General features: G+C 32.6%; 1 protein-coding gene across 3 annotated transcripts; it reads left to right on the top strand.

Annotated features, from left to right (window-relative positions):
- The first annotated feature begins 306 nt into the window (after positions 1-306).
- Positions 307-8424, top strand: LOC115982063 (probable low-specificity L-threonine aldolase 1). Of its 3 annotated transcripts, none has more exons than XM_031104556.1 (11): positions 307-452; positions 891-946; positions 1622-2075; positions 3551-3662; positions 5158-5208; positions 5399-5470; positions 5565-5697; positions 5836-5894; positions 6408-6508; positions 8073-8139; positions 8223-8424. In XM_031104556.1, the coding sequence occupies exons 3-11, from the start codon at positions 1633-1635 to the stop codon at positions 8259-8261; spliced, it is 1077 nt and encodes a 358-aa protein (XP_030960416.1). In that variant the 5' UTR covers positions 307-452; positions 891-946; positions 1622-1632; the 3' UTR covers positions 8262-8424. The 3 variants fall into 3 exon arrangements, with proteins under 3 accessions (XP_030960416.1, XP_030960415.1, XP_030960417.1); XM_031104555.1 differs by having other exon boundaries at positions 308-522; XM_031104557.1 differs by having other exon boundaries at positions 314-416.
- Positions 8425-17021: the final 8597 nt, after the last annotated feature.

Here is a 17021-nt window from a genome sequence, read left to right as displayed (position 1 = left end):
GCTGGATTTAGAACCGCTGGTTCAAGTTCTTGTGATTTTTGTCTATTCTTAGCTTTTATGGGTGGTTTTGGCTCCGTTTGGTATACTTACTCGACCAGATATTTTTAGTTTTTAAATAATATTACGTGTATTTTTACATATTTTTTTACTTATACATATTTTTACACATATTTTCAAAAACATGTTTTTAATTTTTAAAACACATATTTTTAATTTTTAAATAATATTACACATATTTTCATGTACCATTTTACTTACACACATTTCCAAATATATGTTTTCAATTTTTAAAATGTCGGTAGCAAACACCACCTTTGTCACTTCATAGACACATAGAAGACATGCTTTGATTTCAGTGCAAAAGTACGCAATTTGACGCGGATACATACAAATAGTACCCACACTCAGCCATATTTGTATGTCTCTATGTATATGTTTTGAGTGGTGCTAAGGTTAGATAATTAGGAATTTTTTTCAACTATTTTCAAAGTTCCTAGCTCCTAGTCGTTGTGATTTTCACAGGTATCACAGACTCATAAACCCTGTAAAGTGTGAGAAAATAATTAAGGTGTTTATTTTGATTGGTGAAAGTAGTAACTTTTGTTTGAAATTCTTGGGATTTATCCTTCCAAAAAGGAAAAAATTACTGGGCATTTTTTTTTTCTTTGAAAGTTGGAAAATTGTACAGAAATTCTTGAGTAACTTTCAGTGGTAAAGTAGTTTTTGCCTTTGCATGTCTATCTTCTGGGAGCTTCTTTAAAAGTCTGTTTTTCCTGTCTCCAGCTTTAGTTTTCACATATAATTTATGGGGTTTTCGTATAATTTGTGTACATGTACCATCATATTGCTTGTTTCTGTTAAAATGTTTCACAATTTTTTCAATTCTGCAGGAACATTTGGTAAAATCAAGTTAAAGACAGAGAAGAAGAAGAAAGAGTTTGTAAAGGTATGAGCAAATATCCTCTGTCTGTGTCTCTTAATGTTATAATGGACATGAGAGATGACTTCTTGAATTCCTTCCTCAAGACCAGTTCAAGACGAATTGGCGTGGTTTACCTCTTTGGCTGATAGGTTTAGCCATTCAGTCTGGAAAATTACTAATAACACCCTTACTGTGCTGTTTTAGCCTTGACCATAGCAACTCAACTCCCACGTAAAACTGGTGACTAGGACAAGTTGAGGGTCAAAATGGTTATAGCCTAGCTTAATTCCGTTTATCTTGGCACATCTGTTGCATTCAGAATCTTATGAAAACTGTTCTTAGATTCCTGTTGGGTAAACACATGTAAGTGGAAGTCCCACATGAGAAAAAGTAAAGGAGTTGGGGAATTAATATAACATAACCGGGCCCAAAACCTTTGGCTTAAGATTTTGGGTACTATATTGATTAGTTAATTGGTGTCTTTCTAGTGTTATCTAGCCAACAATTACATATGAGATTTATATTTTTATCTATTTTATTCAAATTTTGGTGGATATTCAAAGCTATTGAGATTAAGTGATTTAAAAAAAAAAAAAAAAATTGATGCATTGTTATCGTGAATATGGTGTATGAATTATTTGATTTCTTGTTTATTATTTACTTATTCATTTCTTTTTAATTTATTTTTCTGTGGATTAGTTCAAGCAAAAATGGTTACTAGAACTGTGGATCTCCGGTCTGACACAGTCACCAAACCAACTGAAACAATGCGGGCTGCTATGGCAACTGCTGATGTTGATGATGATGTTTTGTGCCATGACCCGACTGCTTTACGCCTAGAAACAGAAATGGCAAGGATCACAGGCAAGGAGGCAGCCTTATTTGTTCCCTCAGGCACAATGGGTAACCTCATTAGTGTGCTTGTACATTGTGACATTAGAGGGAGTGAAGTAGTTCTTGGAAACAATTCCCATATACATATCTATGAGAATGGTGGCATTTCAACAATTGGAGGTGTACATCCGAGGACTGTGAAGAACAACGAAGATGGAACAATGGATATTGATTTGATTGAAGCCGCCATTAGAGATCCTAGAGGGGCGCTTGTGTACCCCATTACAAGGCTTATCTGCTTGGAAAATACACATGCAAAGTAAGGATTATTATAATTCCTGAAAGAATTACTTTTAGCTTGTTGTGGATAATAAGACCATATTCACTTTCTATTATCTGATGGCTCTACGTATATATTGGTAGATCCCAACTCTGTGTTCCGTCAAAGCTGGTTATTTTATTGTACTAATTCATTCTGTTGGACTGTGAAAATGTTGCCGCTGGATTTATATTTGGCTGTTGTGCATAATTCTTTGACAACTTTCCTCATGGCTACCTCAATTAGCATGTGGGGTTCAAAAAGTTTATTTTTAATTGATTGGTTACTCTTTAATGATCACCAAAATTCTGAAAATATATGTTTTATTTTATTTATTTATTATTATTATTATTTTTTTTTTAATACTCCAATTATAGGGGAGCTGAGTGCTCATTCAGTTGGAAAGTAAACTTTTCCTGAGTTTGAGAGGCATACTTAAATTGCCCTGCATTTGCAGAGTTAGGGAAGAATTATCTGGCTTTCTCTTTCTGGTTGTAGATAATACCTTGCAATTCTATTTTTCAGTTGTCATTTTATTCTCTAATGTGACTATTATTATTTTTTTTTTTGGAGGCTTCTTCAATTTTCATGTATAGATGACATGTTCCCTTCTTAAAGTGGCCAACAAAATAAAAAGAAAAAGGGAATATTCCCTCTGTTAATTTTACATTCTTCTTAATTTTATTCATATTCATTTCACTGTCCAAGGAGGCTCCAATCTATCTGCAATAGCTTATCTCTCCTTAAGAAGTTGTCTTTGAATGGATCCTGATTATGGGACTTGAGATCTTATTTGCCTGCTCTTAATATAAATTTTTTTTTTTTGATAAAATTGAAGACTTATGTGTAGTATTGGGATAGAAAAAGATTGGGCTTGGATAATATTTTTCCTGTTTCATTGCCACTATTAGGATTTGTGGTGAAATTATGACATCCCATTTTGTCATTGGATTGGGTCGATAACTGAGTTAGATGAGAAAAATCAACAAGTTTGTTAAGACATTGAATTTGATTATGTTTTAAAATTAGTGCCATTTTTGTTTTTGTTTGAGAAAGAATGAGACTCATATTTTGGAGTAACATTCACTCCCAACCCTTTTTTGAGGTTTGATGGGATGGGATGGACACAGAAGAAAGTTTTATATTATTACTACTTGAAAGCTATATTGTGGTGTCACAATTTGTTAAACATCCTTGATGCATGGAACCTCAAACTACACTTGGCACAGTATGGCATTTACTGGAAAATTTAAGCAGTAGCATTAGTTTTAGGCAACACATTGTTTGTGTATTTTAAGTATAATGCTTATTATTATTAAATTTATCTGTTATTTTGTTGAGGTTTAGAATTTTTTTCATGGAATGGTCCTTGAAGGCTACACACACACACACACACCCTTTTCAATTCATTGAGCCATTACTGTGTTGTTTCCTTGATTGTAATGTCTTATGAGTGGTATCTCTATTAAATGCAGTTCTGGAGGTAAATGTTTGTCTGTAGAATATACGGATCAAGTTGGTGAGCTAGCTAAGAAGCATGGTTTGAAGCTTCATATTGATGGGGCCCGCATTTTCAATGCATCAGTTGTGAGTAAAAGTTTTTAATAAGTTTATTTGATCATTATATATTATTGTGTGGTACATTTCCAATCACCCATATGGACATTAAGGTAAATTCATCCCTATAGTTATGAAATGTAAGCATTATTGGAGTGTATCTTTCCATCACAAAAATCAAATTGCAAATTGGCCATGTTTTATGGGGTGTAGCTTTAGGCACCACAGAAGCAATATGTTTATATTAGCTCCAATTGAAATTTGCTACTAGAAAGTTGTCTTGATATCAAAGGAGACTAGTATAGGAAACTTCTTGAATGAGTGCATTCTCAATGTCGAGAGGTAACTTGAATGAGTAGACTTCAGGAAAGTTGATTGAAAAATGTTTGCAATTATAGAAGACACACCCCATAGAATTATTTCTTTGGCATTATATGTCGTTACCAGCATTAGACATGACATCACTTTGGAGCTTCTAAAATTTCAAGTGAAGCACAAGATGGAATATTGCCAAAATGGCATATAATAAAATAATTATTGATGTACATCTACTTGGGAACATAGTTTGGAGAATTTGACCTTTTCAAATACAAATTTTAAGCTCTGATGGAAACCATGTGATTCCTCATTAGAGAGAGCAGTCCAATAATTATTACTGGCAATTTTCATTTTTCTCAAATGAATAGCTAACTGAACTTGTCGTGCCATTGTCAAGCATATGCAAACAGAAATGTGCCAGACTTAGTATCTCAATGTTTAGCATCATAATTGCATTAGCAGTTTTTCTGTGAAATAATGTCGTAGAAAGCCCTATGCAAGCCATCTTGTAGCATGAAGTGGCCAATTACCTTAGAGTACTCTGTCTCTGTATACCTTCGTGTGTTTAACCTCATCCTTGGAACATTTTTGCAAGCTAAATGTTGCACAAGTTTCTTTCTTTCTTGGTTACAAGTGGAAAGTAATAAAACCAAAACCTCAAAGCAAGCTGAGACATATTATTCTGGAAAATCTTGATGAGTTTTTGTCTGCACTAAAACATGTAGTATACTTTTTTTTTTTTTCCTCATAAATTGTCTTTAAATATCATAATGAGAAATACCATATGTATAATTGTTAATCATTCTACAGAAAATGCTACCCTTCTCATCTACAGTAGTTTAAGTCTTTATATATATGACGAATCCTGACTAGTTGAAAACTGTTCTATCGAGCCTACTAAAAAATATGTACAAGTTTGTATTTTCTGCCTTGCAATATTGAATGAGAAGACCAAGTGTGAGTTTGGACTAGCCATGCCATAACAGGGCTTATTTCATTAGTCCTCGTGAAAATTTCAATTTTACGTTTTAAGTAAATGCATATGATAGATGAAGTTCTGAAAACATATCTGGAGGGAATTGAAATAATAAATCTGTTAAACTTTCTTTTTAATTGTTATAAGTGATTTTGGTTCCATATCTGTTTTTGAAGCTAATTTTGTCTTTCTTTGTCGAATTTTAATTGTTTTAACTGATTGGTCTGTCAGGCTCTAGGAATTCCTGTTCATAGGCTGTTGCAAGCTGCTGACTCAGCTTCGGTAGGCATTCTTAGCCCTCTTTATTATGCAAATTTTTGGTAATTTTGCTTATTATTTAGTTAATATTAGTTTGCAACTTAATTCTGAAGTTCATGATTTTCTGAACGCATTTAGATGGATAATTTGATTTGGAGGGACCTAGCATAGCAATGTCTTTACTTTCTTTTATGTTGTCAAATTTGTGAACCAGATATGTCTATCGAAAGGTCTGGGTGCTCCAGTTGGATCTGTTATTGTTGGTTCCAATAGCTTTATTGCCAAGGTACTGATAAAAAGTATGCAGTTTAGAAAATCGACAGCTCCTTTTGCAATTATTAGAAGATTAATCATCAAACTCTTCTTTTTCTACCTTTTAGGCTAAAATACTCAGGAAAACCTTAGGTGGTGGGATGAGACAGGTTGGAATTCTTTGTGCTGCTGCTATTGTAGCAATACAAGAGAATGTTGGAAAGCTAGAGGGTGATCACAAGAATGCTAAGGTTCTAGCAGGTAGGTATTCTAGTGTGTTTGATTCATATGACATTATGCTTGATGGGAAGACCAATTATTGCCTTCTCTCAAACATCTTTTTAATTCAATTTCTCCCTCAGTGCAATCACTGGAAACATGTTTTCTTTTGATCCCCAGAAGGATTGAATAAAATTAAAGGAATAAGAGTGGATGCTGCTTCAGTAGAGACCAATATTGTGAGTATCTCTTACCAAATTTGGTGTGTTGCTATGCTATATACAAACTTGGATATTCTAGTTAGCAAAAACAAATAAATAAAGATTGGGAAATTTCTGGACAAAGTAGCATATAGGTTAAGAAAGTTGTCTTACCTGTTTCATCTTTATTTGTTTTCAAAGCTTTGTGTATTTTAGCCTGAGAAAAGAATAGATTAAAAGTTGGACACACATGAATTTATACTTCAGGCAAAGTTTGAATACAAATTGCACAGGATTCTGGCCAACTGGCTCATACTTGAACCAACGTAGCTCTTTTGGAGGGCTTATTGTCCTACACATGCTATCTCTCTCATCTTTCTTGTATGGGGTGTTGGGTTAATATAATGGATATATAGAGCAATTAAAGTTACCTGGTCAGTTACACTGCAGATTTGTTTCATTTGTTATATTTCATACTAGTCCTTTTCTTGATCTTAATGTATATACTCTGAACAAGTACTTAAATATAATTTTTTTTTGATGCACAACCAGTTCTATTTTGATATAGAAGAGAGCTCAAAGCATACAGCAGAATCACTAAGCAAGTACTTGCAACAACGTGGTATACTTGTGATGTTAGAGGGCCCATCAAGGTCTGTTTTTACCTTACACAAAGAAGCTTAGATCCATGAACTCTTTTATAATCAGTTTTTCATTGCTTGTTCCTTAATAGGCAAAACAATTGGATTTATTTTTTCTACAAATAGCTTCACAACAAAAGAAGAAAGCATGTGTATGCATATTTATTGGGAAAATAACAATTTACTGCCATGTGGTTTGAACCTTTCACTGATACAAATTTATTCTGCATACTTCCAATTTTTACATTTGGCCCCATAAAGTTTGGATTAAAATGAAATTATTAGGTTTTGTTTAAATAACATTTTGCACCAATTAAAATTTTCCTCTTTATGATTTGGTCCTATCCTGATTTAATTCCACAAGCTTTTCAATTGTCATATTTTGACCTCCTAAATTATGTCTTAAATTAAAATCATGAAGGTGTCACATGCCCCACATGTGCGGAAGATGAATATTTTAGACAAAACGTTAATATTTTCATTTTAGTTCAAACCTTATGGGGTCTATTGTAGTAATTGAAAGTTTATTAAATTGTGATAAGACCAAATTACAGTGGTTATTTTCACTGTTATTGATTGTGTGTCCTGATATGCAAAAGGAACTATGCCATGTGCGTGTTTGCTCTAAGAAAGCTTAGTTTTTGTGGTTTCTTCTTGATTTTTATTTATTTTATTTTGTACAAACAAAGTTTATTTTTATTTATTTTGCATGAATGCAACCCAACCCTTTCTTTGACTGTTTTGCAAAAAGTCAAATGTGTTGAAGGGCATCACTTTGTGGTTTTTACCTTAAAAAATTCTTAATGAAGCTTAAAGTTTCCCTATGTCAGCCAAAAATTTATGTCAATTTCAAATTTTATAATCACTTTCAATACTCTGTTTATGTCCATTTCACATTTTCTGCTAGTTACATAATTTTGATAATATGACTTTTATAAAGATACTGAATATTTTGTTTTACTGTATATTTATTTTAATATTAAGATGTAAAATTGCTCAGCTAGATTGTATTCCAAGAATACGTATCATTTCTTGGTTGAATCCAGATCTACTACCGTGCAGCCTTATTTTTCTTTGGTTGAATCTACATGTTTTTCTCATTTATTTTTCTTTTTATAGAGGAAATAGAGGTAGGAGTAGGACTAAGGAATTTGACAAACTAGAGAGAAAACTGGCCAAAAGCCCCTAAAACCCAGCCAAGATCAGCAACAATGCATGTCAATGTCCTCTAAAAGCTGCTTAAAAAGTTTGCTCCCTATTTTGAGTAGAAGTTTGTTCTGCTGTAGACAATCTTGCACACTAAAAAGCTTTACAAATTTTTGTTTGAATTTGTTTGTGTTAGAGATTGGAAAACTGTTCTGCTCTCATGCACTGAGAGTCAGGACTCAGGCAATGAAAGTAAGATTTTACCAGAAGGCTAGAATTCTGAATGCAGAAATTCAAATGGCACATTGTTAATGATCTAGTTTTACCATTTAGCAGTCAATGCTTTTATTCATTAAGCAATATGAAAACTAATTTTGAAGATAAGGTGCATATAGACAACAAAATGATGTTGGTATATTTGCTATTTCAGAGTCAGGATCGTCCTCCACCACCAAATTTCTGAAAGCGATGTGCAATACACCTTGTCATGCTTTCAGGTGATCAATCACCCTTATCTCCACCTCCTTTTTCTAGTTTGTTTCCCAAGATTATGACTTACACTTTTCATTGAATTTTACAGCAAGCTCTAACTGGAGTACCTGATCAAAATGGCATCTAGTGGGAGAAATTGTCATCATTTTCTGTATCTCCATTAAATTTTATAGCAATCCTTAAATGTCATGGACATGGGAACAATTTCATTATCTTGGCTATCTTCTAAATGGGACAATTTTTCGTTTTGAATTGCATTTAAACTAGGGATATTGATCCTTTTCTGCGTACTTCTCCCTTTTTCTTTACTCTTATGAATTTTGGTATTTCATTACTTCTGCTAAACAGAGGTGATGAATTTAGATAGAATAGAATACTGGAAAAAGATGCATGTTGCATATTCCAATTATGACGGTGTTTGTTACTTCATGTGTTTTCATAAGTGAAAACGTGAGTTAAACTCACATTTTCAGTTATGAAACACAGTGTGTGTAACAGATTTTACCCTTCCAATTATATGCAAGGGGACTTGTGGAGATTACCCCAAATCTTAGTTGGTATTATAAGAGTTAGGTGATTAGAGTGGATACTTATCAAAATAAAAAAATAAAAAAAGTGATTAGAGTGGACTTCTGAGTTGTTTAGTGTTTTTGCCTGGCATGTGATTTAGCTATCTCAAATCTGCAGATCATCATTTTAGGAGCTAAAAGGTATTTACTTATAGTAGGATTAGAAGTTAAGATTGGCAATATTGATGCATGTATAATTGTATATAGTTGGATCATGGGTGGTACATGTCCATGAGATTTGATCTCTCATCTCTAAGAACTGAGATAGATATTTGCACCTTGTCATGTACATGCGCGGACAACCGCTACCCTCTTACACGTATGCTATACTTTGATTATCTATGAAGATCCTCCATAGCCTAGCACCCCAAATTTCTCTAGCCATTTTAATTTTCCCATATGTATCCCATTCTTGATTCTAAGAGAATTAATCCTAGCACATGTTATGGTTGTATTGTCTTTCTGTAGTCTTCCCCCTCATCATCCCACATATTATTTCTGAAAACCCTAGCACATTCACTTCCCTCGATAGGCTGGATTAGGCCTGTATAATTTTGTCCTCCTTCCCCAATCTTAATCTTCTTTGGTTTTTTTTTGAGAATCTCCCCAATGTAACGCACTCTTTATTATTATTATTATTATTATTATTATTTTTTGATAGGAAACTAAAAACTTTATTCAGAGTACTCAAGAAAGAACATCATGTGAAAGAGCTTGCTCAAGAAAGTAAGGATTCTCTTCCATCCATACAATAAAATCATCTATGCCTCCCGCATACTTGGCTAATAAATGGGCTAGTCTATTGCCCTTTCTTTTCACATGAGAAAATTCAAGCCGCCTAAACGACTTACATAAATCCCGCATCCCATCCACAATCGAAGCTACTGATGAAGGTGGTAAGGAAGCTTCACAAAGAGCATTGTAAATGACCAATGAATCACTCTCCAAAATAACATCTTGGATACCAATGTCCCTTCCAAGGAGCAACCCAGCTTCAAACACTTTGGCCTCTGCCTCCAACGCACCCAACGGAGCCAAAACCTTCTTGCTCATCGCTGCCTCTACTCATCCTCTATCATCCCTAATTATAACTCCCAAGCCCCCTGCCTTCTGAGATGCAAACACAGCCCCATCTACATTGATCTTAAACCAATTTGCCCGAGGAGGAAGCCAAGACACAGTCCTCTCCACCACTACTGGTACAAACCTCTCACACTCATTCGTTGCCCAGTACTCCTCAAATATTGCGTCACCCACCTCACCACATCCTTGCCAGCCTTCCTTGCACCTTCGAGTCTGATCTCATTCCGATGAAACCACAAGGCCCAAGCTATGGTAACCATCCTAGCCACCTTCATGAAAATTATATAAATATATATATATATATATATTATTTTCCAACATTTGGTAACATAGAAAAAAAAAATGAGAAAGGAAAATTATTTAATTTAACGAAAAACCCTATAAAAAAACTTATCCAAAAAAAAGCCCTATAAACAATTTTATTTACTTTTTAGAGGTTGTTTTACATTATTATGTCACGCTAAATAAAGAAAATTAGGAGACAATATGGAAATTATTAAAGATAACTCTTTCTCAATTTTAAGGTCGCTACTTAACATAGGAAAATAATATAATTTTTTTCAAATTCATTTTGAAAAATTATTCATTTTTTAGAAAACGTTAATGTTCTAACAAATGGAGCAATATGATTTTTTAAAAAAAAAAAAAAAAATTCTTTTAAGTATCTATTGTCTAATTTATAGACACAAATATACAAAGAAATATATAATTTTATTATAATGAAAATCTTCAAACGGCACACACACTAGTACATATTTGGTCAAAGCAATCCACTGGCTTTTTTAGTTTGAAATTCGCTTATTTTATTGAAACTGAAAACTTTTTGTTGAATATATTGTAGATAAGGTAAAAATTAGTTGAAATGGTATAGAATTCATGAATAGTACTAAAAAGTTCAGTGAGACTCATAAATATAGCAAAAATAAGCTGAATAGTAAAATAAGTTGACAAGAATAATTTTTGCCAAACGTACACTTAGGGTCTGTTGGGAATCTGCTTATTTTGCTGAAACTGAAAACTTTTTGTTGAAAATACTGTAGATAAAGATATAATTTAGTTGAAATAGTACAATAGAACTCATAAATAGTACCAAAAAATGTAGTGAGGCTCATGAATAGTAGCAAAAATAAGTTAAATGGTAAAATAAGCTAGTTTTTAAGCTGGAGCCAAACATACACTTAGTGTATGTTTGTTTGGATTGCATTTAAGTCTACGTTTGTGCGTTTTGCTGAAAAATGTGGGTCCCACGGCATTGTTTACGGACCCACAAAAGTCATTCAAATACAAATTTCAATATATATTTGGGTCTCACAGCATTATTAACACATTAAAAAAATTATTTTGCTACAGTGTTTCCAATTTTCAGTAAATAAGCGATATCCAAACACATTCTTAGTAGAATATTCTTTTTTTTTTAGAGGGATTTTTAACTTATAGCGTCCGCTCCTGATGATAACTTTTTATCATCAGACCAAGATATCAATCAGTTTTTTATGTAGGCAGGGATTGAACCCCAGATCTCTTATATAACTATCAGTTACTTTACCAGTTGAGCAAACTAGAACTCACATAGTCTACTTAAGCATGCCAAAATATTCTATTGACTTACGGCCTTAAGCATGCCAAAATATTTTGTAATGTGTATTAATTAGTAGTATTGTTTACCGGGAGTTATTAAATATTCATTAATTAATATTCATTTTGAGGATTTTAATGTTAGGGATTGAAAAATGAAAATATTGGGAGCATATCCCCGCAATTGACGGATAAAACTACTCTTCCAACTAGGGTGTGAGCCAATTTGTTAAGGGAAGGAAATAAATTGACTTGGATTTTTTAATCGACTTGCAAATTTTAATTAGACCAACAAATTCATATTTGCAGGGATTGCACGTTCATGAATTGTAGGTGATATTCTCCAAGGAATGAGGAAATTTTTTTACAAGAGATATGGACTTATGGGGACCACCCACTTCAGACTCACAGGATTGCTTATATATATATAGAGAGAGAGAGAGAGAGAGAGAGAGAGAGAGAGAGAGAGAGAGAGAGAGAGAGAGAGAGAGAGAGAGAGAGAGAGAGAGAGAGAGAGAGAGAGAGAGAGAGAGAGAGAGAGAGAGAGAGAGAGAGAGAAGTTCATTATACATGGGAAGATTGTTTCTTAGTTGTATTTGTTGATTTTGTCGATAAAAGTTTCTTCTTCATGAGAAAAAAACAGGTGCATACTTCAGGGGGAGAGCTTGTTTTTAAGCATACTATTGATCGAGCTACCATGGTAACAACTTCTCACACATACGATGTTTTTCTGAGTTTTAGAGGTGAAGATACTCGTAATAATTTTATAGTACATTTATATGACAGTTTGAAGAAAAGAGGTATTCACACCTTCATGGATGAGTCAAACCTTAAGAAGGGGATAGCAATTGCTCCAACACTTGCTCAAGCCATTGAAGAGTCAAAATTATCACTAGTTGTGTTCTCAAAAAATTATGCATTTTCTACTTGGTGTCTGAATGAACTTGAAAAGATTGTCAAGTGTATGAATTCAAGAGATCATATTATTAAACCCATTTTTTTGGATGTGGATCCATCTGAAGTACGACACCAAAAGGAGAATTTTGGAAAAGGATTGGCTAAGCATGAACAGAAATTCAACATAGAAAAGGGGCAGGGATGGAGAACAGCTCTAAAACAAGTGGCGAACTTGAATGGATGGACTATAGCAAACCGGTAACTACTTGTATGCCTTCAACCAACACAACCCCCCCACCCCCCAAAAAAAAATATATATATATATATATATTGATATTTTTCAAGTACATAGCACGAGAGAAATACGAGGTATAAATCATTAGTCTAATGGTTTTAGTTATAAAAGAAATAAGAATTGCAAAATTTGCAGTTAGAAGTTAGAAATCCTTATTGTATTTGTTATTTATGAAAAATAAGGTTTGTTTAAAATATGAATTTCATTTGTTTCATTGAAAAGAAAGATGAGAGGAAGAACGGAAAAATGTAGTTTGTTTATTTATTTATTTATTTTTATATCCCTATTGCATGGTAGTTTATAAGAGGTAAATTTTTAATCATCATATAGAAAAAAAAATGTTTTTTATTATCAATTAAATTAGTAAATATGACATTCTAGGAAATTGAACACATCGCATTTTAGTTATCTTTACTCATCCATTTTGTATATAACAATAATAATAATAATGTAATTAGTTGAGTTTGTTAAATTGACAAGTTGTATGCCAAACAAGAACAAGATTTTATAAATTAAAAAAGAAAAAAGAAAAAAAGAAAAAGAAGAAGAAGATTAGGTTGTAGCAAACGAGAAAAAAAAAGAAAAAAAGAAAAAGGAGGGTACCAGTAGTAGTCTAGTAGTCACGAATGTTATAATGGAAGAGTATTCGCGTCATTTTCCTTCCTCTTCTTCCTCTTCATTTTCTCTCTGCTTTGGGGAGGTTGGATTAGGAGGACCTGGGTTAAATACATGGGACTACCTATTTTCCTCTCCATTGTCTATTGTGTACCAGTATAATGGAAAATGACTTCTTTTTTTTTTTTTTTTTTTTTTCTCCCAACTATGTTGTTTATAAGATTGAATGCAAATGACTTTATCTTGTTTCAATATTTATTTGCTTTTCCCACGTTAAGGCTTTATTTGTCTACTGAGCTATGTCTTTTTTTTTTTTTTTTTTTTTTTTTTTTTTTTGAGAAACTACCGAGCTATGTCTTAGTACTGAGTTTCGTTGTGGTTAATTTCAGGATTTCAGCTGGATTGGGAGCGGAGCCTGAGGTATGTTTGGTAGCAGATTTTGAGTATTGTTATTCAATATGATGTGAAAATTGTGGTCTAAAAGTGTTATGAAAACATGTGTTTAAAGTATTCATAGTGCAAAAAATGTGTTTGGTAACATGTTTCAAATAAAATATTTTAAAATGTGAAAATTATAGTGTGCTTGGTATGTGTATGTATTTTTTTTTTCTTAAGTGGTAACTTTTTGACATTACAGGTCTGTTTAAATACCGCTTATTTTGTTGAAAACTTATTACTAAAAATACTGTAGCAAAATAATTTTTAATGATGGTGTTATGGGTCGTGAACAGTGTCGCTTATCTGTGTTTTTGCTGAGTTTTTGGCTGGGTCGTGAATAGTGATGTGGGATCCAGCCAAAAACGCAAACGCATAATAATTCTCTCCTAAACGCACTCTACAATTATTTTATTAATATTTATAAGAGGAGAGAGAAGGGAAAAGGTTCTTGGTTAGCGTGAGAGAGGGAGAGAGAGTTGTAGTTAATGTTAGGTCTACTCAAGTGGGTCTCATACTTTTCTAAATATTTACAAAAATATTATTGAACAATGTTACTATCGAAGGAGAGTAGTATAGGCAAATTGAAGGAGTGCAATCCCAATGTTGAGAGGTAACTTCAGTGGGTGAAAATAGTCAAATATCACGTTTTGATAAAATTTGTGACAAACTAGCACTATTTTGGAAATATTTAGCAATTTACCACTTTTTTAGTATTCGAGTTCCACAAAATTGAGTTCTAAATAGTACTCGAGTTCCGTGAACTCGAGTTCCGTGAACTCGAGTTCCTAGTGAGTCGCCAAAGCTTGCATTAGTGGTTTGACATTAGCCAACAAACCATTAAATGGTTAGCATGCCCATGTCAGGAAGATGTATGATATTCAAGAAGTTTCGTGCGTGAAGAAATGCAAGAGCTTGCATTAAATGTTCTTCATGAATTATCAAAGAAGATGGCCAGGAACAACGCAAACCAAATTCATGCTTCTTTTCTTTGGCCATAAATGCTTGCCATTTTCTTTGACTTGACAAGTTTCTTTGACTTGCAAGAGTGAGTTCCCACCGGAGATTAAAAAAAAAAAAAAAAAAAGGCACTCGACTATATGAAGCTCGAGTACTATAATTTTAGGTCAGCACTTTGGCGACTCATTAGGAACTCGAGTTCACGGAGCTCGAGTATTATTTAGAATTCGATTTTGTGAAATTCGAGTACTAAAAAAGTGATAAATTGGTAAATATTTTTGAAATAGTGCTAGTTTGCCAAAACATGATATTTGACTATTTTCCCAACTTCAAGTGAGAAGACTTTAGGAAAGAACACTCAAAATTTTTGCAATTATAGAAGACACTGACACACCACCTAGAACTAGAAGCGTTTTTTTGCCATTTCATGCAATTACCAGTATTGGTCATGACACGTACATCACTTTGGAGCTTCTAAAATTTCAAGTGAACGCCAAGATGCAATATTCTCCAGGATACAATATTTTTTACTTTTCTTTATAAGATTTGTCACAAAGGCATACAACAAAGTAATCATTGTCTAGTACTTCTACTCGGGAAACATATAATTTGGAAGATGTGACTTTTTCAGATGCAAGTTTTAAGGTCTGATGGAAACCATGTGATTTTTTAATAGAAAGAGCAATCCAACAATTATCATTAGTGATTTTCATGTTTGTCAAACAAATAGCTAACTGCATTCACTGGTCTTGCCATTGTCAAGCATTTGCAAATAGAAATGTGTCAGTCTTAGTATTTCAATCCGGCCGCTGGCTTAACCAATTTTGGGGTTAAGGGAAAAACTTTAAACATGGCCTCTTCTCATCTTATGTTTTAAATATTAATTAAAAAATATTTATTTAAAAAATATTTTTCTTGTTTTTTTTTTTTAATACTAGGTAACAAATTTATTTTTGAGATTCATTTTTTTTTTTTTTAGTTTGTTTTAATATCTACATGAATATCTAGTGGATTCCAATTAGTTTAACTGGTAAGGTCTCTTGTTGTTGAATAAGAGATTCTGAGTTTCAATTCTTGTCTAAATCAAAAACCAATTTAGTTTTTTAATTGAGAGAGTGGAAAAGTGAAGAGATATAAAACTCTTTTGTTTGGTTTAGTAGAAGAGTGAGAGGATGAAAAATGTAATTTGTATAAATTTACTCGCATGTCTCTAGTACATCAAAAAAAAAAAAAAAATAATAGTTTATAAAATTAATTTTTTTAATTACTACAAACTTACAAACTAATGATTCTCCCAAAAAAAAAAAAAAAAACCTTACAAACTAACACAATTAATAAAACATCTAGTAAAAGAAAAACTAATAATAATAAAAAAAGTTTTCGTTAATATGAAAAATAAAACAAAGAAAAAGAAAATTAAAATAACACCAAGTTCAACGTGTGCACATTAATATATTTGAGAAAAAAAAAAAAACAAAAGGAAAGAAAAGAAGAAGAAGGAGGCAGTATCATTTCCCCACAGAGAGAGAGAGAGAGAGAGAGAGAGAGAGAGAGAGAGGAGAGAGGAGAGAGAGAGAGAGAGAGAGAGAGAGAGAGAGAGAGAGAGAGAGAGGCAAAAACTTTAAATAAAAATGGAGGGTAGATAGGTAATTTCCCATCAAACCCACTCCCTCCCCACTTTTCTCTCCAATTTTCTCCCAAATTTGGGGAGAAAACTATTTTCTCTTAAATGGTGGGCCTGGGGAGTAAACTCCCCCCCCCCCCCCCCCAACAAAAATTATTTTCCTCCCAACCAAACACCGTCCTCCCTCTTCTATTTTCTATTCCCTTCTATTTTCTTTCCTTATTTCACCCCAACCAAACAGATTCTAAATGAATATATCTAAAAAGTTTATTTATCACATAACTCAATAAATTAACATTGATACCAATGTAAATTATAAATTAATATTTTCATTATTATATTAACTTTTATACATATATTTAGAGTTGATTAAAATATTTATTATTAAAAAAAACTAGAATAACATATGAAAACATATATAAAAAATACAAAAATAAACTACTTAAAATAAAAGAATCGGATCTATAATAGCATAAAAATATCCTGGGTGAATGAAAAAGGGGGGAAACAAGAAGAAGGGAAAAGTGATATAACCCCAAAAAAAAAAAAAAAAAAAAAGAAAGTCAAACTAATTAAAAAAAATACAGCAAAGTAACAAAAGTGGATTAATGTCATATCACGTCAACCCATGTTTTATCTAAAGAGCTAATAGGTGCAATGCTATTCCATGGTAGTGTGTATCCAAGTGCATATACATGGGTATAATTAAAAACAATTACAATTACATAATTTAAATTATACATTTTTTTGAAAAGTAATTAAAATTATACATGATATTAACTTACACATTTTTAAAAGCATAAATTTCTAAAATATGTAATAATTTCTCATATT

The sequence above is a fragment of the Quercus lobata genome, chromosome 3 (genome assembly GCF_001633185.2).
Source record: "Quercus lobata isolate SW786 chromosome 3, ValleyOak3.0 Primary Assembly, whole genome shotgun sequence".
NCBI classification, from domain to species: domain Eukaryota; kingdom Viridiplantae; phylum Streptophyta; class Magnoliopsida; order Fagales; family Fagaceae; genus Quercus; species Quercus lobata.
The sequence above is the reverse complement of the archived record's forward strand: the minus strand, read 5'-3'. Positions and strand labels throughout refer to the sequence as shown.